Here is a 24,979-nt window from a genome sequence, read left to right as displayed (position 1 = left end):
TGCAGCATAACTGAAAGAAACTTCATGTTCTATATGTTTATTGGTGTGTATACAAAATGGTATTAACAAGTACCACAATCAGTTTGAAACCAGCACAGTGCATGCTTTTAACTTTCCTTTACACACAATGAATTTTTTTTTCTTACATATTTATATAAAACATAAAAGAAACAAGGACTTGGCACAATTCCTAACCTGGAAGTATCTAAAAAGATGTGAGAGTGGGAGATTAAATTCACGAGCCAAATCTGCAAAGGAGCGAAAAACCCCATCCCTATAGAGGTCTCTAAAACATTTCAGTCCCCTATCATGCCACAGGATAAAAGTGGCATCTGTAAATGTAGGTTTGAACATATGATTCCTCAGCAATGGGGTTAATGATGAAGCAGGGATAAATTTAAACTGCTTTCTAAATTGAAACCATATTCTGAGAGTGGCGATAACCACTGGGTTGGAGGTAAGGCCAGAGGGGTTAGTCGAGACCGGGCCAGTCAGTATTGCAAGAAGAGAGGACGAAGGACATGATCGTGCCTCTAGTTGACACCAAGGTATGTCAACCGTCTTTGACCAAAACGCAATTCTAGTTATATTAACTGCCTGTTACGTCCCGTTTTCAAGGGGTATGAGCGGGGCGCAACATAAACAACAGTCGTGGACAGATGTACAAATGAAACACGGTATTTTATTGTGATAAGTATAAATATAGGATAAAACAGGAAGTAAAACAAATAAAACAGGAAGTCAAACATGAATAGAGTTGGACAAATCAAGACAAATCTATATAAACAAAAGTGTGCCCCTAACTCAGCGTCATAACTAAACAACAAAAGTGAAGCAGTTCCAATAAACTAATGTGACCGTCATCACAAATAAAAAACACACTAACCTAGCCCAACACAACCTAAACAAAACTAAACACCAAAGTTAATAAAACTGGCAGAACACATAATAACCCAAAGCACAACTCAAACCAAAACTGTGTGTATACAAAGGCAAGCCCAAACCAACAAGACTATTATCAAAATCCCCAAAGGAAACATGAACAGCCAGGTTAACCCTGCTGTGAATACTAAATACAAAATAGTCTAACAAAAGGCCACCTGTTAGCACAGCGAACACACAGAACAGTAGTGCTACCACTACTGCAACTTTAAAACACTGTGATTTTATTTTAATATTGTGCTCCTTTTTGCCGCAGGGTCTGGTCTGAGCGTGGCTGCCCGGGAAGGTGGAGGGTTTTGGTGATAGAGTCTCTCACTTCAGCCCCATCACTCCTTGCGTGACGTGGTATTTTTGCACACCTCTCACTTATTTTGCATGCTTTTGTTGTCCTTTTGTTTGCTGTGGATGTGTGTGTGTCTTACACGGAGCGTAGTGAGTACTCTGTTCCATAGACAACTGCGGCCTCTCACCGCGTGCACCCGCGGCCGGTCAGCCCCCCTGGCATTTGCTAATTTGGTGAGCACATTGTCCTAATAGTTTCTTTTTTTTTTTTTTTTTTTTTTCCATAAATTTTAGAATTAAACTCAATCATTCTTTTAGTGATTTTAATAGTGTTGCCTGTCTATACAATTGTTTGTTGTAAATAAATTTGGTTTAACTTAGTTCTTTTAGTCTCTGTCTCTCTTTGACCACCATCTGCAGTTATACATTCACATGGGTCCTAAGTTATTGGGCTCGGTTACACTTGGTTAATTATTTCGGATCCCTTACAATGGTTATGCCAACACAGATGTGCGACAAGAGGACATTAATCATATTCTTGATAATGGGAGCTTGTGGATGCAGGCTGTGCGGCAGTTGGTGTGCCAAGCTCATCTCCCAGGCATCCACCAGGTGAACTTCAACTCCTTTGAACATGGCCCTGAGCACCTTGTCGCGCTGCATTGAGTACCAATCACTGTTGGTCAGCGTCTCGTAGACTGTCAGAGCTTTAGGGTTTGCAGTCCGGATGATGACTCGTGTACCTGGAGCCCTGGACAGTAGCCTTACCACCACCTTACGGATGCTTTGCAGACGCCGGATGTAGACCTCAATAGGATAAGAGCTGAAGTGTGACCAGATACCAATGACTACAACAGTGTTGGTGCCTCCATCTACACTGTCTAGTTCATTTGCAACATAATGGAGCTGGCTGACTGGCACTGTGGAAAAACGGATGGGTGGTCCATGGCAGCGGTACGTCACTAAAATGTTGTTTGCATAATCCAGGGCCATAAAAGGTCCATTTTTTTTCGAGCTGTGCAGGTCAAATTCCTTGAGATCTAAAAGTATGCCATAAAAACAAATTAGCAGTGTAAACAGAATGAAGTTGCTGCCAGAAATCCCTTCTGAGACGCTACCTGGTAAGGCGTTGTTGAGGTATTCAAACCACTGCCTGATTGTGGAGTCTCCGTACAGGTGGACAGTCTTGCCCTTTAGACACTGACTGACTGCTGTGGAGGTGTTGAACTCTCGAATTATGGTGCCATCTAATGCTTGCCACAGACCCATGTAGTAAAAACCAGAGGGTCTATTCGTCACTAGGCTGCTTTTCATCTTTGGTTTATCTAAGAAAAAGTAAAAGAAAAAAATGTCTCTTTTTGTTTTTATTGACTTTCAAACTAATTCAACAAAAAGATCCAAAAGAATGTTTCTTCAAAGCCCTAAACATGATCTGTGTTAACCAGATGAATGGTGTTACACTCGTGAAATTCTCCACTGCTCTTATTCAAAATGTTGCATTAGGCTTGTTTAGATTTTGCAGAGAGAAGCAGGAAAGTTTCCTTCTTATGACTTCTACATGAATATTTGTGCAGGCATTGTTGCACACTAAAACAGAGCATGAATAAAATAAAATCTTTTACACTTCCCCGAAGGTATTCTTCATTAAACCTTTGCTCTGTTAATACATGTACTTCAAGCCTGAAATGTTCTTGAGATATTCTGGAGGGATGGCTAAATACCTGCAGCATTAGTTCAAGACTACTTGTGGAGATTTTCCATCAGCAGGAGTTACTGCTTCATATACTTTAACTGCAGCATTTACATTTTTCTTTTATTTACTTTTGTCAAATGGGTTTACTATTAACAGTCTGTTGGGAACTATTTTGATCAGTATAATGCAATAAAGTTGATGCATGATATTTATCATTAAGTTTAAAAATCACGGCTCAATGAAAATTATTAGGTAAATAAACAGTATAAAGAATAAAAAGGCTTTACCTTTCAATGTCGGCAACACAGTGATGTTTGCAGGTCCTGATGCTGGAATCACAACTTTCATGTTGACATCACTGAAGCAAAGCATAAAACATAAAAAAAACTTGACTGGACAGAACTGTTTTTAAATAAACAAAATGTTAAATGAGTGTGGTGAAGGGTGAATGTGATGTAGTGTAAAAGCCCTTTGAGTGGTCAACATATGACTAGCAAAGAGCTATACAAGTACAGTCCATTTACTACAACTATATTAAATCAAATTCATTTTATGTAAGCAGTGTTGTAAATCCCCCATTAGTGTAGCCAATACTTATATCTTTGGCGCCCTCTACAGTTTAGGACTGGAACACCACTGTCATGAAATTACAGCTCATGGACAACAATACATATCAATTTGTTGGCATGATGAGGAGGCTGGCTAAAACATTGACAGCAACTGCAGAAATTGTGGAGTGATGGACAAACACACCAAGAAAAAAACAAAATGTTCTAAATTTCCTTTGTGCTTTTTGCTTGGAACATGTCGTTGTGATGTTGTGTTATTTTTAGCCATGATACAGAGAACTGAGGTAAAATGCCATCACACAGAACAAGAAAGCTAACCAGTTATTACTCACTGATAGCAATTCTGCACCTGTTTCTCATCCTGTTTTTTCTTTTAGCTCTGGCAGTAAAATCTAATCTGATACTTATTCTTATCTTGTGGCCTGCTGATGTACTTTGTCCTCATTTTGCCTGTTTTTTGGTCTGTACTTCAGTTTCTTTTTTTTTTTTACTTTATTTCTGATGGTGAAAGTGTGTTTTTTATCTAGTTGCTGGTGTGTGATGTGTTGTGAAGGGCAGCATCTCACCCCCCAAGTGCTCCAGAACAGTTTAAGGCCTAGGAAGGTAAATTGCAAAGATAGGTATAGTTTTAATTTTGTATGAAGCTCATTCATTTACATTTCACAAACGTCTGTGCTTTACTGCAAAAAGTTTGGAACAAGAGGGCTTTGAGTAGCTCGCTAAACATTTCCTGTGTGCTCGCAGTTTTTCAACACCCACCCACACCACTCGTTTCCTGGCACTACTTTTCCGTTTCAGTGAATCTAGAGTGATTCAGGCATTTTTACATTCAGTCTGTCCTGCCTGAAAATTGCCACAAAGGATTGTTGCATAGATAATACTTGCCTTTGAAAGAGTTTCTCCTCTTTGGGACTGAGTTTCTTTCTGAATCCTGCGTAGGTGTGGGTGACCCTAGCATCACACGCTAACTTCTTTGGCTTGTAGCAGAACCAGGGATCTCCTGTGTGAAGGTCTGTGTAGTTGCACAGCTGCTGCTGGGTCCCATTAAGGCACACATTACAAGTGGTAGTTTCAGTGACTGAGCCTGAGCGGAAAAGGCTTTGGAAATAAATCCTGTCAGGTTGTTCTTGGGTAAGACTCTGCAGCACTGTCACTGCTTCGCTGGAGTGAACCAGGGTCACCTGTTAGGGCAGGGAACAAGAGTACTCACCAAAAACCTCATCAATCCTAATTAGCCTCTGCTGTACAGAATCAAATTAAGTAATATTACTAATAGAAATACATCCCTTTGGAGAACTGATCCCCAAACAGCAAAATAATTTGTATTTATATAGTGGATCAAGGCACTTAACCCTTCTATTATCCTCAAATATTACTAACACATTTCACCCTTCAGGTAAATCTGACAACAGGGATATTTGCCTCCAGAAAATGATTTACAGAAAATTGTTAAGTTTTTGTGTCAGGCATTGTTTTTTTTGTTGAATACATAAATAACCTCTTCTGAAACCTTAATCTGTCTTCTAGTGCCACCATCAGATCAAACTTTTAAATTAGAATAAATTTTTCTTGAAAAGTTTTCATCCAAATTTTCTCAAATTTACAGGAACAATTAATTATCACAAGAGTCTGAACCATGTTGGTTTTGGTAATAATATGGCCTTTCCTGCAGCACCACCATCAGGTCAAACTTCTTGTTTTCAACGTGGGGCCTGCAACTATTTTGATAATATTAGAAGCGCTAAGTCTATCCGGCTGTTAAAGTGGGGAAAGGAACCATATCATCTTTCCATTTTTTGAAAGGGATCCTGTCTGCTGGTGGTTGAGTGACAACAGGAGGGTCAACACTCTCACTCTTATCAGATGAGATTGCCACAAAATCTGGGTTCTCCTCAACACAATCCTCTGTCTCGGACATATTCTCCTCTACGCTGTCAATGAGTTGTTCCAAAACGTCATTACAGTAAATCTTTTCCCAGAGGACATTTTCAAGAGAGAGAGAGAGAGAGCGAGAGAGAGAGAGAGAGAGCAGATCATGTGTTTACAAAGCACAATGAGGAAATATTTAGATAGATTGTTGTTGTGCAAACTGTTATATGTTTGCTCTTCCCTACCTAAGCTACCAATGTCCTTGCAGGAATAAGTCCAATGATAACAGGAGGGTTAAGCTAAGCCTGGTTTTACAAGACTGACAGAAACATTGGTAGCTGATGTTTCAAAGTAGAAAATACAACTGCAATATCTGACACTTTAAGTAGTCTAAACTGAATATGATGTATGCTATGCAACAAAAGAATGGTGATGAGCAGAGGTTTTAACTAATAATTGAGGGAGATTACATCTACAGCAGAATAGCTAAGTTTTAATATTACCTCAACAAGAGCGCTTCCTTCCCAAGGTAAAAAGAAAACAGCAGAGTAGGAGCCATTGTTATGATCCACCACTTGCCCAGCCACACCTGCAAGAAGACTAGGACTGTGCAGCCGGGCAAGTAAGACATCCCCCCCATTTGTCTTGGGACGGCCATAAAAGTCACAAATCTTGATGAAAACCTCCAGCTCATCCCCTATGTGCCACTGACCACCTCCTCTCCGTGGAAGAATAGTGACAGAGCTGTGGGCTGGATCACTTGTCTCATTCAGGGAAAACCAAGACAGTAATGGTAGAGTTTCAGGCCAAGCAATGGAGTCTAATAGGGAGTCTATCTCAACAGCCTCCTCTGTGGACAGCGGCTGGAAAGTGCAGGTGGCATTGTTCTTGTGAGGTTCAGTAGTTGAAGTGATGCTGGTGCTAACTTTATTCTGACACTGGAAAAAAAGAGATGAGAAATCAAACAATTGAAGAGTCATGCTTTTACTGTTCAAAATGACTAAATACTGACGGCTGTAATAAGCTGAAAAGTCCTGCCCACGATGAAAGATGCAGTGAAAATTGAAGCAGAAACACGGTTTAAGACTCACTAAATGGATCTTTTCCTGTTTTTGGTTCAGGTTGTTGTGTATTGCAGTTGATATTATAGGATGTGTAGTGGCTAAAGTTATCTTACTGTGGCAGTCAATTTCTTCGTAACATATTCACACATTTAACCACTCTAAGACGGAAAGAACGAGTCTACTCGTGTTGAAAGTTTGAACGACGGTAGAAAACAGTGTGTTCGCCCCGTCTTTAATAAACAGATCACAAAAAACAAAAAAAACACACCCTTTCCTGCCTCAATAGGCTCCAGCCAAACCCGTCATCACTTAGCGCCTGCTCTTATCTCCTCTACTTTTCTAATACATTCTAAGCAATGCAAACATACATATAGTACACTAACCTGCACTAAACAACGAGGGAAATCATAAATATGACAATGCAATTATATTCATAATGCATAAAAATAATCCTGCTATAGTAAACAAAGGAATCTAAATAATATTAATACATAAATACATAAATCTGAAACAGAATTCACAATATAGAAAATGGCACTAACAGGATGTTTTATGTCAGTGATTCAGAAGCACGGGAAGCTGCTTCGTGCCTAATAATTTGGCATAAAATAGGAAGATTTTTGTGGTTAAAATACATGTTGAACCTGATGTTTACATTTTAGATACAACAACACTGATGTAATAGCATCACATGGTCTATTTACAAATCTTGATTAAAGGCCATTATTCTTCACTGATTTCCTATTTAATATATAGAATTTACAGAAGAAAGAACAGGTAGGAGATGAGTAAGCATGAACTGTAAGGAAGGTTAATCCGTGTAAATAAGAAGAATATGTCTGCCTTTTTACTCTTAGGAAGGGTGTGGGGGGGTGTCATGGGTAAGGAACACAGTAGAGTTTAGCTGATGAGGCCAAATCAGCCATTTGAACTTAATTTATGATGCAGCTCGTCAGTTAGAGAAATTTTTAGGACAAATTCACAATTAAAGCCAATCAAGAAAGCCCACATTTATGAGTCACGCTACCAATAATGATGTTACAATAACTGAATACTATGACTGTGTTTATACTTTACTACCTGGCTGACAGTCCATCCTATGTTGGGGGAATGTTGCACCTTGATGCTGGTTACCACCTGTCAAAACACAGGAGGAATAAAAAAGAAGAGACAGTTTATAACTACCAGCCACGTTTGGTGGCTTCTACCATGATGAGGATTACATTGCATAAAATCATTACATAAACATTTTCAAGTAAAATAAATGAACAAATAATTGATTAAGTAAACAAAAAATAAATAAACTACTGCTTCAAATTGCTGCTGCTGAAAAAGTCCTCACCTCCATGATTTCTATACGATATAGTAGAAAGAAAAAGATACACAGAGCCAGGAACAGGAAGATGGAGACATTCTTTCGAAAGCAAACGCTGAGATAAGCTCTGGCCCTCATAATCAGCAATGATATCATCTGGTACTGGATTTAAAGACAAACACAAACAAACAAAGGGTGAATATTGAAGCCCTTACTGGAAAATAAGAAAAATAATCAAATGTATTTTGATCTAAATTGTTATTATTCCTCCTTCATTCCTGACTTGAGAACATGTGGAAATTAAAAACAGGCCCTATAACACTGTGTGTATCATACTTAATACATACAGTTTCTGAGACCTTTTGCATCACTTTTGCTAAAAACATTGTACAAAAACCTGTTGTACATGATGTGATACTTGTGTTATGGCCCCTGGTGGATACCAGGAGCCAGAAGACTATACTACAATAATTTGACATATAACACAGAAAAAAGTGGTATTATAAATATACATATATATATATATATATATATATGTATATTTATGTTTATTTATGTATATATATTAAGTTGTTTTAAAGGGAAAAAACAAAAGATGACTTTTTCCTCCCCATTTTTTTGGGTTGGGCTTTAAAGAGCTGTACTTCCATTTAAAAAAAAAAAACAAAACAAAACAAAACAAAAAAATAAACCGCTAAGCTGGATATTTCTTTCAGTTTGAGTAAGTGGATAAAATTTGGAAACTTTTTGGGACAGCAGTGGCTCAGACATTAAAGCGGGTCGTCCAATGACTGGAAGGTTGGTGGTTCGATTCTCACTCCCCCACTCATCTGTTGTTATGTTCTTGGGCAAGACACTTAACCCTCCTTGCCTCCAGTGTTGGCATCACTGGTGAATGAATGTCGGCAAGGCCGTAGACGTGGATGAGGAGCCATGTTTCCGTCAGCCTGCCCCAGGGCAGCTGTGGCTACACATGTAGCTTACCTTCGCCAGGTATGAGTGGGGAATGAATGAATAATGGATAGACAATGTGAAAGCGGTTTGGGTGCCTTGAAAAGCGCTATATAAATCTAATCCATCATTATTATTATTTTTCATTTAAGATGCTAATTTAGTGATACTTTGTCATGTTAGGTAGAGATAGAATAGATAGTATGTGGGGATGAGATACGAGACCAGATTGGCTGAGCTCCAACGCACAAGATGTTGTGGATGGAAACAAGAAAAAAGCTAAAACCAAGAAAGACTCTGTTCACCTCCCAGATTCAACCACAATCCAACAGAGGTGGGATGGGCAGAGGGAGGGGCAGAGGAAGACGGGGGAGAGGCAGCAGCAAACAATGGGATGGGGCGTGTCATCGGTGTGGCCAATATGGACACTGGAGGAATGAGTGTCCACGTGGTCATGGGCCCACCAACCAACAGGGAAACCAGCAGGCTGACTGAGGGACGGACCTGGGAGGCAGGACTCCAGAGGAGCTTTTTCCTCCACCCACTACAGCGTTTGCTACAGCATCTGTTGAGGGGAGTAAAACACACACACACACACACACACACACACACACACACACACACACACACACACACACACACACACACACACACACACACACACACACACACATATGCTCATTTAACTGCTACAGCTTTTAAGCGTTTTCCTTTGTTTATATTGTCTGTGAATAATCAACCAGTTTCCTTTTTGGTTGGCAGTGGTGCAACTCAATTCAGTTCTCAAGGCAGACACCCTAAATCCCACTCCACCATTCAGTGGTAATACTGTCATCTCCGTTTCTGCCGGGGGCCATCATGATAAAGAAAAAAACGGTGCCCTTAACCTGCTCAGTACAAGGTGGGCATTCATTTACACATTCATTTCTTTTATCCAAAGTTTGTTCAGTGAATCTACTGGGCCGTGATTTGATGTGCAAACTGGGCATTCAGATTTACTGTGGGCCTCAGGATCTTACCATATCATGTTCATCTTCTGACTCTGAGGATAACAGATTTTATGATGGTTAAATATAGCCCAAGAGCTTCCTGCTATTATTATCAGTGGAAAATGGGAAACCCCTGTTTCTTCACTTTGGCTGCCCCTCTGTAGAGCCAGGGGCTTCTCTCCAGGGGCGGATGTGATGGGGGAAAGAGATTTACATTGCACATCCTATTTTTGTCCTGATGGTCCTGACCAGCAGTATGAAAAAATCTTTTTTTGGGACAGATCTGATAGACTGACTGTGACGAGTATGTTTTGGAATGAATGTATGTGTGCTTTGTCTGTTTCACTAACCTCTAACCAACTTAGGTTATTTAAACTTCACACATCCCCACACGTGTCTCTTTCCAAGTCGCCCTCAGCTGAGTGAAGGATTTGGGCCCCTTTGTAGCTTCTGCTCTCAGAGAGTCTCATTGACTGTAAATAAAGCAGTTGTCCCACGTGCCCCTACGGTCCCCAACCCCCACACCATATTATCTTATCACAGATTCCTCCAACTGCAACTCATTTCTCTGTGGTAGATCTGGCTAATGCTTTTACATCTGTTCCTGTTCATCCAGACAGTCAGTTTTGGTTTGCTTTTGAGATCAACGGGAAGCCCTACACTTGGACTCGGCTTCCCCAGGGGTATTGTGAGTCCCCCACAACCTACAATAAGGTTCTAAGACATTCTCTTTCTTCTCTGCAGCTTCCACAGGGCGTGGTTTTGTTAAGTTACATCGATGACCTTTTTCTCTGCTGTCTCTCTGCCTCCTCGTGTAAGAAGGCCACATTTGCCCTCCTCCTTCATCTTCATTCTGAGGGTCATAAAGCCAGTTTACACAAACTGCAGTTCTGCCAGCCTCAAGTTTTCTTCCTGGGACATGACATTTCTGCCACCACCAAGGCCCTGGCTCCTAAACGGATTGAGGCCATTCAGAAATCACCTAGAAACAGCTGATGTCCTTTCTCAGTATGGTAGGGTATTGTCGGGCCTTCATCCCTCATTTCTCTGAGCTTGAGCCCCCCCCTGGCTGCCTGCATACATGGTAAGGGTCTGTCTGCTCATGACCATTTCCTGTGGACCCCACAGGCTGAGCAGGCTTTTCTTTCTGTGAAGCAAGCGCTGTGTTCTGCTCCTGCTCTGGCTCTGCCAGACCCGTTCAAACCTTTCTTCTAGTTTGTTGATGAAAAACATGGTTTCATGTCTTCCGTTCTCCTCCAACAGCACGGCTACTCTTCCAAGCTCGACTCTGTTGCTGCAGGTCTTCCTGGCTGTCAGCGAGCTGTGGCTGCATGTGAGAAGGCTGTACTTGCATCGCGTGACATTGTGGGTTACAGTGAGCTAACTGTTTTTGTTCCTCATTCTGTATCCTTTATTTTACTCGATGGCTGAGATACACCACAGTTCTTCTTGACATGCCTAACATCACTGTGAAATGTTGTACTTCACTTAACCCTGCCACTCCTCTTCCTACAGTGTAGGATGGTGTTCCTCATTGCTGTGAGACTGTTCTGTCTTAGGCCTGCACTCCAAGACCAGATTTATCTAATGAGACACTTCCTAACTCTGACTTTGTTCTTTTTTGTGATGGCTCCTCCTCCAGAGAATCTTCTGGTCAGAACAGGGTGGGTTTTGCTGCCTGTGATGAGCATCAGATTCTCCTCTCTTGTTCTCTTCCTCCACATGTCTCTGCTCAGATGGCTTAACTTGTCGTTCTTACTGAGGCCTGAAAACTCGCACAGGGAAGGTCCCTGACTGTGTATACTGACTGACGTTATGCCTTTGGTGGGGTTCATGATTTTGGTGTGCTGTGGCGTCACCGTAACTTCCTCAAATCTGATGGTAAGCCTATTATGAACTCTACACAGGTTGCTCTCCTTGATGCTATTCTTCTTCCTTCAGTGGTCGCTGTAGTGAAGTGTCAGGCTCACACTAAAGACAGGACAAAAACCACTTTAAAAGAAATGCTAAATGTTTGTATACAGCAGTGGAAAAAAGTTTTCTGACACCCTATGCTTTTGTGAAATATTACATTAAGAATCACTCTTTGGTCTTCAAGTACAATTTCTTTTTGTACAGCCACAGCCAAAATACTAAACAAATTACCAGTCCACTGCAGACTAAACAAAACCTTAAAAAAAAAAAAAAACAACAAAAAAAAAAACATTAAAACTAAAATATTTAATGATAATATTTGAGATTGTGTAATAATCTTAATGGTGTCAGAAAACCTTAATGAGCCTTAGTCTCATAATTCCACTTCCTAATAACTTGCAGGTCTGTTAATGCATTTTCTATACCTGCTTTATGGTCACTCACATTCACATTTACAGTCAATATAGAATCACTAATATAGATTTTTATTTTTATTTTATTTTTTTACAATGGTAGTACATCCTACAGGCACGTCAGGGTATCTGCAGGGTATATGATAATTAAAGTGTGAGTCTGTCAGATGGTTCTTTCTTCAGATTTGCAAAGTAATCCTACAGGCACGTCAGGGTATATGATAATTAAAGGTCATGACCTGTTTGAGCTTCCCTTCCTCCTCCTTCTCACCACCACATTGCACTTTCAACCACCAGTCTGCATTGTGCTATGGAAGGTACCAGATATGAGGCAGTTGCAATAGCAGCAGGTTTCCCCCTCACACCCAGTCAGTGATCACAGCTTCTGTGTCATCAAGAAATGTTTATTTTGCCTTAAGATTATTTACTTAAATAAAATAAATCTTCTCTCCAATTTTATGATTCTAACCTGCCAAAAAATTATTTATATATTCTTTATCTTCTAATGATAATTAATTTCCTTATAGTTCATCAAATGTATTTATATAGCACATTTAAAAACCACCAAAGTGACCAAAGTGCTGTTAATATATTTACAGCTGACAAGGTAATGTCATAAGAAATAATAAAAAATGTAAACAGCAGAAGTACAAGTAAGTACATCTAAAGATAAAGGTACTATATCTTAAACACTAAGTTGACCTAATTTGTACAATTGAATTCTCTGAAAATGAATCAGGGAATCTTAAGGCAGAATTAATATTTCAGCTGTGGAACTTATTATGGCCCTTTTCTGAAGGCAATAATCTGATACAACTGGCTGTAATGCTCCCTTAAAGGTGAAAACTACTGGGTGGGATTTAAAATGTATACATCTTTTGAATAAAAGCAGATCAATGCAGAATATTAAATCTGAAAGCATTAAACTTGGGACAAAAGTCACCTTGTGGAATGTGGAAAACGAATGTTTTATTATTATGATGCATTTCTGGCAATATTACAACATGAAAATAGCTTGATATATAATAATCAATGGCACAGAGGTGTTAAATGATCCAAAGTCATGAATAGAAATTCAATGGAGATTCAACGATCATATGTCAGTTTCATGACGACAGAAACCAAGTGAAATCGAGGAACAGCATCAGGAAGTTGAAGTAGAGGTTTGAAGACTGTGGGAAAGGAAATCAGAGGGTGTGTCAGGGTCACACTAAAGACACTTCCTTTGTTGCTTGTGGTAACGCGCAGCCTTGTAAGGCTGCAAAGCAGGCAACAGTGTCAGCCTCTCCACACACTCTTAGTTCATTTCCTGTCACAGAGGAGGATAATTCTCCTCCTTGCTCTCTACAGCAGTGTTTCTCAGTCCTGGTCCTCGGGGACCACTGCCCTGCATGTTTTAGTTCTGTCCAACTCCAGCACACCTGATTCAAATTAAATGAACTGCTTGTGAAGTTCTTTGCAAGCCTGCCAACGAGCCGTTCATTTGAGTCAGGTGTGTTAAAGATGGTTACCTCTAAAACATGCAGGGCAGTGGTACCTGAGGACCAGGATTGAGAAACACTGCTCTACAGGACATCCAGTCTTTTTCTACTCCAGGGGTGGCCAACGTCGGTCCTCAAGAGCCACAATCCTGCAGGTTTTCCATGCATCCCTGCAACAACACACCTGACTCAAATCAAATGGATCCAACAGCCTATAAGGATTTGCACAAGACTCATTAGTTTGAGTCAGGTTTGTCGGGGGATGGTATCTTCTATAACACCTCTTTGGTTCACATAAGGCTTCACTGTGGTGGCTGAAAATTAGTGCAAAAAATGTTTGATCTGTGCAGGCTACAATACAGCCCGCCCTCTTGCCTGCCCTCCAGCTGCTCATGAACTGCCTGATCAGCCTTTTGATCACGTGATGATGGATTTCATTGAGTTGACCCCTGCAGAAGGTAAGAAATATTGTCTAGTGTAATGGAAAAATTATACATATACCCTTATAGTTTGTAGCCTAAACTTTGTATGTCTGTGTACTTAGATAAGAATGTAGTGAGCTTCTCCCTACCCCCTTTTACTCCTTAACATTAGATAAGAATTTAGTGAGCTTCTCCCTTCCCCTTCCCCCTTTCACTCCTTACATTTCCCTACAATGTTATCAGCTATGTAGAAGAATTTACTACAATGACCTTCGACCTCGATGTTATCAGCTCATGTTCTGGCTCTATATTAACCAAAGCTCACATGTACCTGGCAGACTCACGCAGCCAAACCTTTGACTGTGTGATTCTCATTGCTGATCAGCTCTTAATAAAATACTTTGTTTGATTCTCACTTAGTGTGTGATCTTTGATAACTAAAATTCCACAACAATTCTTGGCGTCACGAACAGGATATCTTGAGTGACTGACCGGAGGACCAGAACCCGTGATTGATCATCCTGAAGGATACTTCAGCCCCTGGGTCAGCCTTAACCATCAGGGGACGGCGGAGGGACTCCGTTCAGACACCACTGATATCCAGAACGAAGTCTGCGTGTGGAGCAGCACCCGAATCACACACGGTGAGAAGTTTTCATATCGGACTCCCATTTACCACCCTTCTCTCACTATCTTATGTAAAATAGGGTAGGGTCCCACTATCTTGTGAAAGCAAGGTAGATCACTATTCTACTGCGGTAGGGTAGGGTCAGTCCGGCACTGAGGTGAAAACTTCGGTGGTAATAATAGGCGTTTTAGTCAATTTTTGTGCCTGAGTTTGGGCGACTCGAAGAAGAAAAATCCAGCAAGGAGACGTCCTAGCTGCATAATGGGAAACACAGCTGTGACGGGGAAGGAGAGTAAATGGGACTCCCCAATTTTGAGAGATATGAAAAAGAAATATGGACCTGACTGTACGGACTGCATGACTTACTGGACAGAGAAATATGGTTTTCCAGAGAACGGGAGTTTGAGTAGAAAGGAATTAGATAAGTTGAATGAGGAAGCACAGAAGGATTGGGATGAGAAAAAGAGAAAAAAAAAAAATCAAGGCAACGGATGTAGAGAAGTGGGAACGGCATAATAAATGCATTGAAAAGTGGAAGAATGAGAGTGAATGTAGGGTTAGGAAAGCTAATACGAAAGAAATGGGTGGGGGATTAGATATGACTGGAGATATAGGAAACAGGAGGGATAATGCATCCCTGCCTAGTGCACCTCCACCATATAATAATAATTTAGAGCATTCACAACCCTCTCCATATTGTTCACTGCAGGAACGATTACAGGCGCTGAAGGTGGATCCAGATCTGGACTCCTGTCCCCCGGTGTTACAGCAGCAGCAGCCCCAGCAGCCTCAGCAGCGTCGTCCAGTAGAGGACCGACGGAGAGATGAGACATCGGGTCCCGCTGACTCCACCCACAGCCAAGCTACAGGGGGAACCGAAAGACCATCAGCAGAGATGGCCAGCCCTTCACACACCAAGTCCGGGAAAATCTACGGACCGGAGGTGTCATCAACCTCCCCTTTTTACAGATTTGGGCAGGCTGCAAAGGACCTGTTTTTGGGACAAAATACTGCTGAAGATGAAGACACTGAGATTTTTAGTGCCCCCATGGTGGAAGTATCAGGACCCACCAGCCCCATACTGGTTTATCGCCCTTGGTCCCCCTCTGAAATCATGGAACATGCTAAAAATCTTCCTGACCCCACTGAAGATGGTGAGAAAGCTAGCGAGGAATGGAGAGCTTTCTGCCGTGAACACCGCCCCACTGGACTTGAACTGAGAAAAATTCTTGCTAAAGTGCTCACTGCTAGTGATCTGGCTAAGATCCGTCCCCACCTTCCTCCTGATAACACCTGCCTGAAAAATCCAGACTGGGACGATGATCCGAACCGACCCTACAGAGAAGCCATCACCGCACTCTGTGATGGCATAAAGACTGTGTTCCCTAATCGAGGAAGTCTGGCTGCCCTGAGAAATCTGATACAGGGCCCAGATGAGCGCATGGAGGCCTTTCTGCACCTCTGTGAAACTGTTTTCACCAGACATTCTGGCCTGGAGCGCCCTGCAGGAGACCTGAGAGGTGCTCCAGGGCCATGGGAACGCCTCCTCTGCCAGACGATCGTTGAGGGGATGAACAGAGATGTGTTGGAAGTGGTGAAGAGACAGTGAGTGTGTCTCAAACCGCGCACTTACATGAGTGCACTGGAAGGTAGTGCGTAGTGCGCACTAAGCACTACCTTCTGTAGTGCACACTATCGTGGGTAAGTCCTGATCCAAATTGAGCACTAACGTTTTGCACTTACCGGTAGTGACGTACCAGCTTAGCAGCGCCGCTCGGTTAATATACCTTTTTTTTTCTTCCAAAATCCAAAATCACGTCAACATACGTGTTTGCATGTCATACTTTTATGCTAAAACAGTTTTTAAATAAGCAAAGATATCTTAACTGAATTAAAGTACGTTACATTATACATTTGTTTTTATTGGTGTTTACACTGATACCGTTCACGTCTGCAACAGGAAACCGATTATACTAGAAATCATCAATTAAAATATGAAATGCAGTAATGAAGACGCTAAAACAGGGATGCAGAAAACATTTTATTTAAAATTTTAATTAAATCATTTCTCTCTTGCCGCCTCCTCTTCTCCACAGCAGCATCCAAGCCCGCAGGTGGTAAATGCCTCAGTGCCACTGCTGGCTCAGTAGTTTGATGCCACAGTGACCTACGGTGAACACAGAATGGAAGTTTATATAAAAGCAAACATTATTATGTACTTTATGGGTACTTTGTACATCACTTTAGATAAGAGTCTGCAATCAGCTACGGCTTCGTCAGTGTTACCATGGAAACGGGCCGGTTCTCTAAACCAGCGGTGTTTCCTAATCAGTTTTCAGATCAAGGACCATTTCGTTTACGCCAGAGACCCCGCAGTGCTTAATTTGGAGGTTCAGCAATCATGAATAAACATACGGAACCTATAGCATTAATCATTTTTAACACTTATAGCCCATCTAGATCCGCGAAATCGGCTATAAAACTGCTAACATTTACGTTGCTAACTCTACTGCAGCCTCCAACAAATGATCAGATCCATAACTGTCATCAGGGATAGAAGAGATAAGAAGCATGCTGCAGTTTATATTAGAATTATGATCAAATATCTTCATACTTACAACAGTTGAAAATACCCTCCGCCTGCATCGGTACCGCTGAGTCGGTGGCTGCCAGCTCTGAAAAACTGGTTGAAAGTCCCTCCCCTTCCGCTACGTCAGCAAGATGGCGTCCGTTTAGTGCGTGTAGTGTCCATCGTTTCGCACTAGATTTTTGGCCGAGTTTAGGGCAGCATCCGGGTACTTTCAGTGCACTGAGTTTTTACTGAAATTTCTGTGTCAGCGCACTAAGCACTTAAATGTAGTGTTCGAAGTATAGAAGTGCGCGATTTGGGACACACCCAGTATGTGGGGATGAGACATGAGACCAGACTGGCTGAGCTCCAACGTCAAGCTAAACATGCACAAGATGTCATGGATGAAAACAAGAAAAAAGCTGAATCCAAGAAAGACAAACAGATGTCAACAGCTCTGACCCTGTTCACCTCCCAGAATCAGCCACAATCCAACAGAGATGGGAGGGGCAGAGGAAGGGGCAGAGGAAGACGAGGGAGAGGCGGCAACCAACAACAGCGTGGGCCGTGTTATCGCTGTGGCCAATACGGACACTGGAAGGATGACTGCCCTCGTGTTCATGGGCCCACCCACAAACAGAGAAACCAGCAGGCTGACTGAGGGGCGGACCCGGAAGGCAGGACTCCAGAGGAGCTTTTTTCTCCACCCACCACAGTTTTTGCTGCAGCAACTGTTGAGGGAAGTGAAATACACACACACACACATACACACACACACATACACCCATTTAGCTGCTGTAGCTTATAAGTGTTTTCCTTTGTTTACATTGTCTGTAAATAATCAACCAGTTTCTTTTATGGTTGACAGTGGTGCAACTCACTCAGTTCTTAAGGCAGGCATCCTAAATCCCACACCACCACTCAGTGGTAAGATTGTCATCTCTGTTTCTGCTGGAGGCCATCATGACAAAGAAAAATTCACGGTACCTTTAACCTGCTCAGTACAAGGTGAGCATCCATTTACACATTCCTTTCTTCTGTCCAAAGTTTGTCCTGTAAATTTACTGGGCTGTGATCTGATGTGCAAACTGGGAATCCAGATTTCCTCTGGGTCTCAGGGGCTGACCATATCATGTTGATCTTCTGACACTGAGGAAAACGATTTAATGATGGTTAAATATATCCCAAGAGCTCCCTGCTATGCTTATCAGTGGAAAATGGGAAGCTCCCCTCTTTCTTCACATTGGCTGTCCCTCTGCAGAGACAGAGTCTCCCCAGGGGCGGAAGTGATGGAGGAGAGGGATTTACACTGCACATCCTACATCTGTCCTGATGGGCCGGATCAACAGTATGAAAAAATCTTTTTTAGGGACTGCTCTGACAAACTGACTGTGACGTGTATGTTTTGGAATGAAAGTATGTGTATTTTGTCTGTCTCACTAACCTCTGACCAACAGAAGTTGTTTAAACTTCACACACACCCACAAGTGTCTCTTTCCAAGTCCCACTCGACTGAGTGGAAGGATTTGGGCCCCTTTGTTGCTACTGCTCTCAGAGAGTCTCAGTGGCAATCCACTCATGACTCAGCAGTTTTGTTTTCTCCAAAGCTGGGTGTGTTTAAGCAGAGCATGCTCTCTGTGATTCACTGCCAGAAAAGTGTTCAGTTGGTAGATGATGATTTTCTGACATGTTTATCTGCTGACTCACCCTTGCCACCTGTTCCCCCAGCTCTCTCTCAGGTTCCCTCTGATTTATGGGCCACTTCTCCCCATGATGTGGGCCTGGTTAAGAACTGCCCCCCAGTAGTCATCACTCCGAAATCTGACTACCGCCCCTGCCAGAAGCAATATCCTCTCAAACCTGAGGCTTTGGAGGGTATTACACCTGTCTTTGATTCACATCTTAGGAGTGGTATTGTTGTTTCTTGTCCAAATTCACCTGTTCGCACTCCTATTTTCCCAATCATAAAACCACGTAAACCGCCAGCCAAACCTGACTGGCGTTTTGTCCAAGATCTCCAAGCTGTCAATAAAGCAGTTATTTCACGGGCTCCTATAATGCCCAACCCCCGCACCATCTTGTCGCAGATTCCTCCTACTGCTACACACTTCTCCGTGGTAGATCTAGCTAATGCTTTTACATCTGTTCCTGTTCATCCAGACAGCCAGTTCTGGTTCGCTTTTGAGTTCAATGGGAAGCCATACACCTGGACCCGGCTTCCCCAGGGGTACTGTGAGTCCCCCACAATCTACAATGAGGTTCTAAGAGATTCTCTTTCTTCTTTACAGCTTCCACAGGGTGTGGTTTTGTTAACTTACGTTGATGACCTTCTCCTCTGCTGTCCTTCTGCCTCCTTGTGTAAGGAAGCCACACTGGCCCTCCTCCTCCATCTTCATTCTGAGGGTCATAAAGCCAGTCTGCATAAACTGCAGTTCTGCCAGCCTCAAGTCCTCTTTCTGGGGCATCACATTTCTGCCACCACCAAGGCCCTGACCTCTAAACGGATTGAGGCCATTCAGAAAGCACCAAAACCTGTTACCAAGAAACAGCTGATGTCATTTCTTGGCATGGTAGGGTTTTGTCGGACCTTTATTCCACATTTTTCTGAACTTGAGGCCCCCCTGACTTCCTGTATACATGGTAAGAATCTATCTGCTCATGACCATTTCTTCTGGACCCCGGAGGCTGAGCAGGCTTTCCTGTCTGTGAAACAAGCGTTGTGTTCTGCTCCAGCCCTGGCTCTGCCAGACCCATCCAAACCTTTCTTTCAGTTTGTTGATGAAAAACATGGGTTCATGTCTTCTGTTCTCCTTCAACAGCACGGCTCTCACAAGCGCCCAGTGGCCTATTACTCTTCCAAGCTCGACTCTGTTGCTGCGGGTCTTCCTGGCTGTCTGCGAGCTGTGGCTGCGTGTGAGAAGGCTGTACTTGCATCACGTGACATTGTGGGATACAGTGAGCTAACTGTTTTTGTTCCTCATTCTGTATCCATCATTTTGCTTGAACAAAAGACTTCTCATCTGTCTGCAGCTAGATGGCTGAGATACACCACAGTTCTTCTTGATATGCCTAACATCACTGTGAAGCGGTGTACATCACTTAACCCTGCCACTCTTCTTCCTACCGCAGACGATGGTGTTCATCACTGTTGTGAGACTGTTCTGTCTGAAATCTGCACTCCGAGACCAGATTTATCTGATGAGCCTCTTCTTAACTCTGATCTTGTTCTTTTTTGTGATGGCTCCTCCTTCAGAGACCCTTCTGGTAAGAACAGAGTGGGTTTTGCTGTCTGTGATGAGCATCAGGTTCTCCTCTCTGGTTCTCTCCCTCCACATTTCTCTGCTCAGACAGCTGAACTTGTTGCTCTCACTGAGGCCTGTAAATTCGCACAAGGTAAGTCCCTGACTGTATATACCGATTCACGTTACGCTTTTGGTGTGGTTCATGACTTTGGTGCACTGTGGCGGCACCGCAATTTTTTTAAATCTGATGGTAAGCCTATTTTGAACTCCACACAGGTTGCGGCTCTCCTTGACGCTATTCTTCTTCCTTCAGATGTCGCTGTAGTGAAGTGTCAAGCTCACACTAAAGACACTTCCTCTGTTGCCCGTGGCAACGCCTTGGCTGATCAGGCTGCTAAACAGGCAGCTGTGTCAGCCTCTCCGCACATTCTCACCTCTTCTCCTCTCACGGAAGAGGATCACTCTCCTCCCTGTTCTCTGCAGGACATCCAGTCTTTTTCTACTCCAGAGGAACGCTCTGTCTGGAAGGCTAACTCCTGCACCCCTGATTCTGCAGGTGTATGGCGCTCTGTTGATGGAAAACCTTGCCTTCCTCGCCATTTCTTCCCCTGGTTTGCTAAGTTGTCACATGGGTTGGACCATGTGTCAAAAGGGGGGATGGTATCTTCCACAACATCTCTTTGGTTCACAAAAGGCTTCACTGTGGTGGCTGAAAATTACTGTAAAAAATGTTTGATCTGTGCAGGCTATAACACCGCCCGCCCTCTTGCCTGCCCTCCAGCTGGTCATACACCACCTAATCAGCCTTTTGATCATTTGATGATGGATTTCATTGAGTTAACACCTGCAGAAGGTAAGAAATATTGTCTAGTTATGGTAGACATGTGGTCAAAATGGGTTGAAGCCTTTCCAGCAAAGCATGCCACAAGTTCAGTCGTGGCTAAGGCTCTGGTGACTGAAATCATTCCAAGATGGGGGATTCCAGTTAAGGTCTCGTCTGACAATGGTTCACACTTTGTCAATGCAGCCCTGAAAGAGGTAAGTGGACTGTTGGGGTTCCAGCTTAAGACTCATTGTTCTTATCACCCGCAATCAGGCGGAGCAATTGAAAGAGAGAACGCCACTTTAAAGGGTAAGTTGGCTAAATGTTGTGAAGAAACAGGACTGTCTTGGCCTAAAGCCCTCCCACTCATTCTTATGCACATGAGAATGAGGAAACGTACCCGGACGAATCTTAGCCCATTTGAGATTCTGTTTGGCAGACCTCCCTACACTAGTCTGGATCCTCCAGGACTCTCCGTGTCTACCACATACTGTGAAAGTAACATGCTTGCTTATTGTCAAAATCTATCCAAAGCTCTCTCACAGGAGTGTGGTGAAGGAGGCCCTGCCACACCCAGCATCAGCTCTGCTCCACTCCTTGGTTCCCTGAGACGAAGAGAAAGCACTGGCGGTCTAAAAGGTGGCTGGGTCCCTTCCAGGTCCTGTTGGTCACCCACACAGCGGTGAAGGTCGCTGAAAGGTCTACGTGGATCCATGCATCCCACTGCAGGAGGTTTCAAGGTACACCAGCCTCAGCTCCATCAGCTGACCTCTCAGCCAAATGGCAAAATAATCCCTGAGGTCAGCCCTGTGTGAGGTAGTCTACCCTCCACGTGGCAACATGAAGTGCACTCAGGCTGCGGTGGTGGGATGGGCGTGCACCACCATCCTCCTCATTCTCATGACATTCCTCTTCTGGTACCTGGATCCAACCGGACCTCGCCCAACAAAACGCACCCCAGCTCCATCCCAACCCGCCAGACGACTGCAGGGGATCATCATGACCACAATGATAATCTTTGGTGGCAGGTTGCAAACATGTCAGCTCATAAATTGACAAATGACAGCTGCTATGTTTGTGGACTGGTGCCACATGCCACCCCCTCTCAGACAGTTTTCATTAATAGAAAGTTCAATTTCCATGTTTATTATGTTCAAATGCTGAAAGCGCATGTTGAGGATACATCTCCATATGATGACACTGGTGATTTGGAGTTATTTGAGTAAATTTTCTTTTTATGTGTGATTAATATGTTTCATTTTAATCAAAGGGGTGGATTGTAATGGAAAATTATACACATAACCCTTGTACTTGTGTGATATTGAGATGAAATATGTAATCTTGCACTTTATATTAAAACTATGGCTTTATACTTTTACTGAGGACTTGCATCTGCGACCTTGATGCTTGTTGCGGCAAAATGATAACTTTGTTTGAGGGCCGCTGTGGGTTAAACTTGGGGTTTTCTGCCAGACGCGAGTTCCGAAATATTCTCAACCACTTCTGTGTCAGCAGCGATATGTTTATTCCTTCCATTCATTGTTCCAAAACACATCCAGACACTGAGTAAACGTTATTCTGACTGAAACAGGCTTATGCTATATATTATGTGATAACACGGTCAACAGAAATGTGATCACCACCGAGCTCGCCCCACTTCCTCATCCATTCATCTAAAACACCTGTGAGTTGGTACCTTTCAAACTTCGTGACACACACACACACACGCCCACAGCACCACACCCACCACCCAGATGCCGATGCTGCATGTCACCTATGCCACCTCATAAATATGCAAATACTAACATGGCTCCTACAATGCTTTCACATCATGCGCGTCTATATTAACCAAGCCCATGTGTATCCCTGCGAACTTGCTCAGCCAAAGCTATTTTGACTGTGTGACTCCTTGCTGATCAGCTCTTAATAAAAATACTTTGTTTGATTATCACTTAGTGTGTGATCTTTAAAAAATAAAATTTCGACTTTAAACCACTTTAAAAGAAATGCTAAATGTTTGTATACAGCAGGGGAAAAAAAGTTTTCCAACACCCTATGCTTTTGTGAAATATTACATTAAGAATCACTCTTTGGTCTTCAAGTACAATTTCTTTTTGTACAGTCACAGCCAAAATACTAAACAAATCCATCCATCCATTGTCTGTACCACATTGTCCAATTCAGGGTCACAGGGAAGCTGGGTCCACTGCAGACCCAAACAAAACCTTAAAAAAACATTAAAACTAAAATATTTAATGATAATATTTGAGATTGTGTAATAATCTTAATGGTGTCAGAAAACCTTTATGAGCCTTAGTCTCATAATTCCACTTCCTAATAGATAACTTGCAGGTCTGTTAATGCATTTTCTATACCTGCTTTATGGTCACTCACATTCACTTTTACAGTCAATATAGAATCACTAATATAGATTTTTATTTTTAGGAGTACATGCAAAGTCATGTCTCTGGTCATTATCTCTGCCCTGCAGACTGATTCAACCAGGACATTATTTTACTCTGTTGTTTTCACTTTTATGTAGAATAAAATAGACACACACGGCGGCGTGCCCAGTATGAACCAAACTATTGGCCTGGTGTAGCGGCCGTAACCCGGCGCACACGCACCTGATGGAAATTGAGGGCCGCATAGGGTGGTTGCATTTAATTTATTGTCGCGTTTCTCACTCTACTGGGCGCGTGTTAAATCATTTATCTTGAACTTTGAATGTTTAATGGAGGAAGAAGCGAATAATTCATCTTAAACTAACGCAAGGCAAGGCAGTTTATTTGTATAGCACATTTCATATACAGGACAATTCAAAGTGCTTTACATAAAACAAAGGCATTATAAGACATTAACGCAAAATATTTCCCACCGTCAACGTGCTCCAAAAACACGCACATTTGTTTTAAGCTAAACATAATGGTGGATTTGTATCCAGTGGATGATTTTAAAATAAATAAATAAATAAAACACGCCTACAAACTGATAACTTCCCAGCACAGGACTGAACGCAGAATTTATCCCAACCAGCAACTTATCGGACTTTTTATGAAGCTGTATTAATTATTTTATTGCTTTTTCTCTCCTTTATTGAATGTTTCTTGGTGTAGTAGAGTAATTTACCAGTTAGAGTAAATAAAGTAGCTACATTTATAATCTTATAAGGGAACAAAACGTTATAAAAATAAATAAAAACTTTTTTTGCTAAATAAATACCTCGTACGTAAGTTAAAGAGATTTATAATAATAATAATTAATAATAATAATAATAATTTACCGGACGGCATTGCCACTGTGAACAGGGTCTTCCGGTGAATTTTAAAAATAGTAACCACATTTCACTTACCTTAAAAAAGACGTTTTTTTCTCTAGAGTCTGTCAGATGGTTCTTTCTTAAGATTTGCAAAGTAATCCTACAGGCACGTCAGGGTGATGATAATTAAAAGTTATGACCTGTTTGAGCTTTCCTTCCTCCTTCTCACCACCACGCCGCACTTTCAACCAGCAGTGTGCATTGTGGTATGGGAGGTACCAGATATGAGGCAGTTGCAATAGCAGCACGTTTTTCCCCCTCACACCCAGCCAGTGATCAAAGCTTCTGTATCATCAAGAAATGTTTGTTTTGCCTTAAGATTATTTACTTAAATAAAATAAATCTTCTCTCCAATTTTATAATTCTAACCTGCCAAAGAAATCATTTATATATTCTTTATCTTCTAATGATAATTAATTTCCTTATAGTTCATCACATAGCACATTTAAAAAACACCAAAGTGACCAAAGTGCTGTCAATATATTTACAGCTGA

At 42.1% G+C, this 24,979-nt stretch overlaps 2 protein-coding genes across 3 annotated transcripts in view; one reads left to right on the top strand and one right to left on the bottom strand.

The window, feature by feature from the left end:
* LOC121635104 overlaps positions 1-16,141 on the top strand; it is a 65,556-nt gene extending 49,415 nt beyond the window's left edge. Inside the window, exon 2 of the mRNA XM_041978166.1 lies at positions 15,242-16,141. Within this exon, the coding sequence (XP_041834100.1) occupies positions 15,428-16,141 (714 nt within the window). The 5' untranslated portion in view covers positions 15,242-15,427. The remainder of the gene's footprint in view (positions 1-15,241) is intronic.
* LOC121634439 (NXPE family member 3-like) lies at positions 1,687-24,662 on the bottom strand. 2 transcript variants are annotated; one of them, XM_041977066.1, is made up of 8 exons: positions 24,519-24,662; positions 7,762-7,896; positions 7,500-7,556; positions 5,859-6,293; positions 4,372-4,667; positions 3,205-3,275; positions 2,343-2,549; positions 1,687-2,264 (listed from the first exon to the last, which is right to left on the bottom strand). In XM_041977066.1, exons 2-8 carry the CDS (start codon positions 7,888-7,890, stop codon positions 1,696-1,698), a joined length of 1,764 nt encoding a protein of 587 aa, XP_041833000.1. In that variant the 5' UTR covers positions 7,891-7,896; positions 24,519-24,662; the 3' UTR covers positions 1,687-1,695. The 2 variants fall into 2 exon arrangements, with proteins under 2 accessions (XP_041833000.1, XP_041833001.1); XM_041977067.1 differs by lacking the exon at positions 24,519-24,662 and adding an exon at positions 8,991-9,110.
* Between the last annotated feature and the right edge of the window lie 317 nt (positions 24,663-24,979).

This window comes from Melanotaenia boesemani, chromosome 23 (genome assembly GCF_017639745.1).
Source record: "Melanotaenia boesemani isolate fMelBoe1 chromosome 23, fMelBoe1.pri, whole genome shotgun sequence".
Lineage (NCBI taxonomy): Eukaryota > Metazoa > Chordata > Actinopteri > Atheriniformes > Melanotaeniidae > Melanotaenia > Melanotaenia boesemani.
The sequence above is the reverse complement of the archived record's forward strand: the minus strand, read 5'-3'. Positions and strand labels throughout refer to the sequence as shown.